General features: G+C 43.9%; 1 protein-coding gene across 4 annotated transcripts in view; it reads left to right on the top strand.

Annotated features, from left to right (window-relative positions):
* Positions 1–3,668: 3,668 nt before the first annotated feature.
* pik3r4 (phosphoinositide-3-kinase, regulatory subunit 4) overlaps positions 3,669–7,953 on the top strand; it is a gene marked incomplete at its 5' end in the record, with an annotated part of 38,985 nt that continues 34,700 nt past the window's right edge. For 3 of the 4 annotated variants that reach the window (XM_079227205.1, XM_079227206.1, XM_079227204.1), the window contains 3 exons: positions 3,669–4,386; positions 6,524–6,657; positions 7,445–7,953. The exon at positions 7,445–7,953 is cut by the window's right edge and continues 161 nt beyond it. In XM_079227205.1, coding sequence (XP_079083331.1) covers positions 3,669–4,386; positions 6,524–6,657; positions 7,445–7,953 — 1,361 coding nt within the window. The remainder of the gene's footprint in view (positions 4,387–6,523; positions 6,658–7,444) is intronic. The other variant, XM_079227207.1, reaches the window with a different exon arrangement.

Below are 7,953 nucleotides of genomic sequence, written 5' to 3'. Positions count from 1 at the left end.
CATAGTGACATGTTTACATGTTTGCATAGTGACATGTCTACATGTTTACATAGTGACATGTCTACGTGTTTACATAGTGACATGTTTACATAGTGACATGTCTACATGTTTACGTAGTGACATGTCTACATGTTTACATAGTGACATGTCTACATGTTTACATAGTGACATGTCTACATGTTTACATAGTGACATGTTTACATGTTTGCATAGTGACATGTCTACATGTTTACATAGTGACATGTCTACATGTTTACATACTTACATGTTTACATAGTGACATGTCTACATGTTTACATAGTGACATGTCTACATGTGTACATAGTGACATGTCTACATGTTTACATCGTGACGTGTCTACATGTTTACATAGTGACGTGTCTACATGTTTACATCGTGACGTGTTTACATGTTTACATCGTGACATGTCTACATGTTTACATAGTGACATGTTTACATGTCTACATGTCTACATAGTGACATGTTTACATAGTGACATATCTACATGTTTACATGTCTACATGTTTGCATTTCTACATGTTTACATAGTGACATGTTTACATAGTGACATGTTTACAAAGTGACATGTCTACATGTTTACATAGTGACATGTCTACATGTTTAAATGTTTACGTAGTAACATGTCTACATGTTTAGATAGTTACATGTTTACATAGTAACATAGTTACATGTTTACATAGTAACATGTTTACATGTTTACATGTCAACATGTTTACATGTATACATGTTTACAAAGTGACATGTTTGCATAGTGACAGGTCTACATGTTTACATAGTGACGTGTCTACATGTTTACATCGTGACGTGTCTACATGTTTACATAGTGACGTGTCTACATGTTTACATAGTGACGTGTCTACATGTTTACATAGTGACGTGTTTACATGTCTACTTGTTTACATGTCTACATGTTTACATAGTGACATGTTTGCATAGTGACATGTCTACATGTTTACATAGTGACATGTTTACATAGTGACATGTCTACATGTTTACATAGTGACATGTCTACATGTTTACATAGTGACATGTCTACATGTTTGCATAGTGACATGTCTACATGTTTGCATAGTGACATGTGTACATGTTTACATAGTGACATGTCTACATGTTTACATAGTGACATGTCTACATGTTTAAATAGTGACATGTTTACATAGTGACATGTCTACATGTTTACATAGTGACATGTCTACATGTTTACATAGTGACATGTCTACATGTTTACATAGTGACATGTCTACATGTTTAAATGTTTACGTAGTAACATGTCTACATGTTTACATGTATACATGTTTACATGTTTATAAAGTGACATGTTTACATGTTTGCATCGTGACATGTCTACATGTTTACATAGTGACATGTTTACATAGTGGAATGTCTACATGTTTACATAGTGACGTGTCTACATGTTTACATAGTGACGTGTCTACATGTTTACATAGTGACGTGTCTACATGTTTACATGTCTACATGTTTACATGTCTACTTGTTTACATGTCTACATGTTTACATAGTGACATGTTTACATGTTTGCATAGTGACATGTCTACATGTTTACATAGTGACATGTCTACGTGTTTACATAGTGACATGTTTACATAGTGACATGTCTACATGTTTACGTAGTGACATGTCTACATGTTTACATAGTGACATGTCTACATGTTTACATAGTGACATGTCTACATGTTTACATAGTGACATGTTTACATGTTTGCATAGTGACATGTCTACATGTTTACATAGTGACATGTCTACATGTTTACATACTTACATGTTTACATAGTGACATGTCTACATGTTTACATAGTGACATGTCTACATGTGTACATAGTGACATGTCTACATGTTTACATCGTGACGTGTCTACATGTTTACATAGTGACGTGTCTACATGTTTACATCGTGACGTGTTTACATGTTTACATCGTGACATGTCTACATGTTTACATAGTGACATGTCTACATGTCTACATGTTTACATGTTTACATAGTGACGTGTCTACATGTTTACATAGTGACGTGTCTACTTGTTTACATGTCTACTTCTTTACATGTCTACATGTTTACATAGTGACATGTTTACATGTTTGCATAGTGACATGTCTACATGTTTACATAGTGACATGTCTACATGTTTACATCGTGACGTGTCTACATGTTTACATAGTGACGTGTCTACATGTTTACATCGTGACGTGTCTACATGTTTACATCGTGACATGTCTACATGTTTACATAGTGACATGTCTACATGTTTACATGTTTACATAGTGACGTGTCTACATGTTTACATAGTGACGTGTCTACATGTTTACATGTCTACATGTTTACATGTCTACATGTCTACTTGTTTACATGTCTACATGTTTACATAGTGACATGTTTACATGTTTGCATAGTGACATGTCTACATGTTTACATAGTGACATGTCTACATGTTTACATAGTGACATGTCTACATGTTTACATAGTGACATTTCTACATGTCTACATGTCTACATGTTTACATGTTTAGATAGTGACGTGTCTACATGTTTACATAGTGACGTGTTTACATGTTTACATGTCTACTTGTCTACATGTTTCCATAGTGACATGTCTACATGTTTACATGTCTGCATGTCTACTTGTTTACATGTCTACATGTCTACTTGTTTACATGTCTACATGTCTACTTGTTTACATGTCTACATGTTTACATAGTGACATGTCTACATGTCTACATGTTTACATAGTGACATGTCTACATGTTTACATAGTGACATGTCTGTATGTTTACATAGTGACATGTCTGTATGTTTACATAGTGACATGTCTACATGTTTACATAGTGACATGTCTACATGTTTACATGTCTACATGTCTACTTGTTTACATGTCTACATGTTTACATAGTGACTTGTTTACATAGTGACATGTCTACATGTTTACATAGTGACATGTCTACATGTTTACATAGTGACATGTTTACATAGTGACATGTCTACATGTTTACATAGTGACATGTTTACATAGTGACATTTCTACATGTTTACATGTCTACATGTCTACTTGTTTACATGTCTACATGTTTACATAGTGACATGTCTACATGTTTACATAGTGACATGTCTACATGTCTACTTGTTTACATGTTTACATAGTGACATGTCTACATGTTTACATAGTGACATGTCTACATAGTGACATGTCTAAATGTCTACATGTCTACTTGTTTACATGTCTACATGTTTACATAGTGACATGTCTACATGTTTACATAGTGACATGTCTACATGTTTACATAGTGACATGTCTACATGTTTACATAGTGACATGTCTACATGTTTACATAGTGACATGTCTACTTGTTTACATAGTGACATGTCTACTTGTTTACATGTCTACATGTTTACATAGTGACATGTCTACATGTTTACATAGTGACATGTCTACATGTCTACATAGTTACATGTCTACATAGTGACATGTCTACATGTTTACATAGTGACATGGCTACATGTTTACATAGTGACATGTCTACATGTTTACATAGTGACATGTTTACATGTCTACATGTTTACATGTTTACACAGTGACATGTCTACATGTTTACATAGTGACATGTCAACATGTCTACTTGTTTACCTCTCCAGGTGATGGGGAACCAGCTGGCGGGCATTGCCCCCTCTCAGATCCTGTCCGTGGACAGCTACTTCTCAGACATCCATGACCATGAGTACGACAAGAGCCTGGGCAGCACGCGCTTCTTCAAGGTGGCCCGGGCGCAGCACCGCGAGGGCCTGGTGGTGGTCAAGGTGTTCGCCATCCAGGACCCCTCGCTGCCGCTAACCAGCTACAAGCAGGAGCTGGAGGAGCTGAAGATCCGGCTGCACTCCTGCCAGAACTGCTCCCCCTTTCAGAAGGCCTCGCTGACGGAGAAGGCGGCCATCTTGTTCCGGCAGTACGTGCGGGACAACCTGTACGACCGCATCAGCACGCGGCCCTTCCTCAACAACGTGGAGAAGCGATGGCTGGCCTTCCAGATCCTCAACGCCGTGGACCAGGCGCACAAAGCCGGCGTCCGCCACGGCGACATCAAGACGGAGAATGTGATGGTGACCAGCTGGAACTGGGTGCTGCTCACCGATTTCGCCAGCTTCAAGCCCACCTTCCTGCCCGAGGACAACCCCGCCGACTTCAACTACTTCTTCGACACGTCGCGGCGCAGGACGTGCTACATCGCTCCCGAGAGGTTCGTGGATGGAAGCATGTTCGCCACGGAGAACGACCAGAACACGCCGCTGGTGGACCTGACCAACAACAACCAGAGGAGCCGAGGGGAGCTGCGAGCGGCCATGGACATCTTCTCAGCCGGTAGGCCTCATGCTCCTCCTTCTTCTAAACTGGTAGACCTCATGCTCCTCCTTCTTCTAAACTGGTAGACCTCATGCTCCTCCTTCTTCTAAACTGGTAGACCTCATGTTCCTCCTTCTTCTCAGCTGGTAGACCTCATGCTCCTCCTTCTTATAAGATGGTTGACCTCATGCTCCTCCTTCTTATAAGATGGTTGACCTCATGCTCCTCCTTCTTATAAGCCGGTTGACCTCATGCTCCTCCTTCTTCTAAGCCGGTAGACCTCATGCTCCTCCTTCTTCTAAACTGGTAGACCTCATGCTCCTCCTTCTTCTAAGCCGGTAGACCTCATGCTCCTTTTTCTAAACCGGTAGACCTCATGCTCCTCCTTCTTCTAAGCTGGTACACCTCATGCTCCTCCTTCTTCTAAGCCGGTAGACCTCATGCTCCTTTTTCTAAACTGGTAGACCTCATGCTCCTCCTTCTTCTAAGCTGGTACACCTCATGCTCCTCCTTCTTCTAAGCCGGTAGACCTCATGCTCCTCCTTCTTCTAAACCGGTAGACTTCATGCTCCTCCTTCTTCTATACTGGTAGACCTCATGCTCCTCCTTCTTCTAAGATGGGAGACCTCATGTTCCTCCTTCTTCTCAGCTGGTAGACCTCATGCTCCTCCTTCCTATAAGATGGTTGACCTCATGCTCCTCCTTCTTATAAGCTGGTTGACCTCATGCTCCTCCTTCTTATAAGGTGGTTGACCTCATGCTCCTCCTTCTTCTAAGCCGGTAGACCTCATGCTCCTCCTTCTTCTAAACTGGTAGACCTCATGTTCCTCCTTCTTATAAACTGGTAGACCTCATGCTCCTCCTTCTTATAAGCTGGTTGACCTCATGCTCCTCCTTCTTCTAAGCCGGTAGACCTCATGCTCCTTTTTCTAAACCGGTAGACCTCATGCTCCTCCTTCTTCTAAGCTGGTACACCTCATGCTCCTCCTTCTTCTAAGCCGGTAGACCTCATGCTCCTCCTTCTTCTAAACCGGTAGACTTCATGCTCCTCCTTCTTCTAAACTGGTAGACCTCATGCTCCTCCTTCTTCTAAACTGGTTGACCTCATGCTCCTCCTTCTTCTAAGATGGGAGACCTCATGCTCCTCCTTCTTCTCAGCTGGTAGACCTCATGCTCCTCCTTCTTCTCAGCTGGTAGACCTTAGAACCTCGTTTAAAAAGATGTTTCCTTAATCATCTCCACAACCACAGGGTTGATTAACTTTCAATTGCTACAATACCGTAACTCTTGTGAGAAGAGACCGATTAAGTAATGAAGTAACCGTTAAGTTTAAGTACTTACGTAAAGTTGCCGTGGTGAACGTAAGGTTTCACTAAACCCCTGATAAGTAACCCTTACAACGTCAGATTTCACTAACAGATACACCCTGTAACCTTAACGGCTTGTGGGAGTCTAACAAAGCAATACAAATCATTCATTTCCCCTATTAGTACCTGTAAAGTCACAAAACGTTCAAAGTTATTTCAGTTTTTTCCTGCAGACGTTCATGAGTCCTGAGGCCTTCCTGGTCCGCCCACATTTCTAAACCGTATCATCCAGAACATGCGGAAGCTGCTGAACATGTCAGTACCCAGCATGCCCGAATCAGACAATGTTTTGGCATCAAAAAAGTAATCTTTCCATTTTTGAACCGAACGACACAGTTTTTTTAATCAATATCCATCTTAACATGCCACTGCTTTGTTTTATTGTGATTCTGATTCTATAAGTCCTAAAATTCTGAAAAAATGCTATTAAATAAACACAAGTATTATAACTCATTTGGGGTTCATATGACTACTTGAGCAAGAGGTGCAGAAGGCTGTTGGGGCTCAGAAGGTTTCACCACCTGTTCCATGATCCTTCCTCCTGAAACATATTGAACCTAAACTAAACCTGGGTTGGGATCGGTTGTATATTCCCGTAAAGCCCTTTTCATCGTTCCGATATGCTCGTACGTTGTTGTGTTTATTAAAGTGTCCCATACTGAGATGTCTCCTCTGAAGTGTTCCTCAGTCCGGTCTCAGTCCGGTCTCAGTCCGGGTCTCAGTCCGGGTCTCAGTCCGGGTCTCAGTCCGGTCTCAGTCCGGGTCTCAGTCCGGTCTTTGTGTTCCAGGATGCGTGATCGCTGAGCTCTTCACGGAGGGCGTGCCCCTCTTCGACCTGTCCCAGCTGCTGGCCTACCGGAAGAGCCTCTTCCAGACGGAGCAGGTCCTCATGAAGATCGAGGACCGGAACGTCCGAGAGCTGGTCTCCGTCTTACTTACACCTTTTTGTTGTTGTTGCATGAACCCTCAGAGCACTGGTTCTCAGACGGTTTCTGTCACGCCCCACTTTGGAGGAAGAAACATGTTCGCGCCCCATCCATGCTTTTTCAAATAATAGAATGAAGAAAATGTAAATCACTTTCAAGTAAACCAAAACGCCCCATCAGACAAACACTAATAACATGCCAATCACTTTGTTAGAACAATGCAAATAAAGTTCTATCTGTGCAAAAAATAACTCATATTTGGCAAAACAAATGACCTATAATGGCTCAAATAGATCATCTGGACCTGTAAACCCTCACAGGACCAGATCATCTGGACCTGTAAACCCTCACAGGACCAGATCATCTGGACCTGTAAACCCTCACAGGACCAGATCATCTGGACCTGGGTCCGGGCCGGATCCTAAATCATGACCATATGTGAACTCATCTGGTCCAGACCGACCGAGACCAGTTCCTCTGAGACGTGGTCCTCCTACTTGGAGGGTTACGTGGTCCTCCTACCTGGAGGGTTACGTGGTCCTCCTACCTGGAGGGTTACGTGGTCCCCCTACCTGGAGGGTTACGTGGTCCCCCTACCTGGAGGGTTACATGGTCCCCCTACCTGGAGGGTTACGTGATCCCCCTACCTGGAGGGTTACGTGGTCCCCCTACCTGGAGGGTTACGTGGTCCTGACGGTCTCGTGGCCCTCTAGTCCTCATGTGGTCCTGGCGGTCTCGTGGCCCTCTAGTCCTTATGTGGTCCTGACGGTCTCGTGGTCTCAGGTGGCTCAGATGGTGCAGCGGGAGCCGGAGCGGCGCCAGTCGGCGGAGGAGTACCTGAAGCAGCAGCGGGGGAAGGCCTTCCCGGACATCTTCTACACCTTCCTGCAGCCCTACATGGCCCAGTTCGCCAAAGAGACCTTCCAGTCCGCCGACGAGCGGGTCCTCGTGATCCGCAAAGACCTGGACAACATCCTGCACAACCTGCGAGGAGGTGAGCCCGGTTCTGACCCGCGGTCCTCTTCTCCTGCGCCGGCGTTAACCAGACCCGTGTGCCCCGCAGGAGCCCCGTCCTCCTCCGGGTCCCAGGACCCCGGTGTGCTGAGCTCCCGGGAGGAGCAGGGCCTCATGGTCCTAGTGTCCGTCATCACGTCCTGCCTGCAGACGCTGCACTCCTGCGACTCCAAGCTGGCGGCGCTGGAGCTGGTGCTGCACCTGGCCCCGCGGCTGGCCGTGGAGGTCCTGCTGGACCGCATCACGCCCTACCTGCTGCACTTCTGCAGCGACCCCGT

The sequence above is a fragment of the Taurulus bubalis genome (genome assembly GCF_910589615.1).
Source record: "Taurulus bubalis genome assembly, chromosome: 12".
Classification (NCBI taxonomy): Eukaryota; Metazoa; Chordata; class Actinopteri; order Perciformes; family Cottidae; genus Taurulus; species Taurulus bubalis.
Note: the sequence above shows the minus strand (reverse complement) of the source record. Positions and strands in the feature narration are given on the sequence as shown.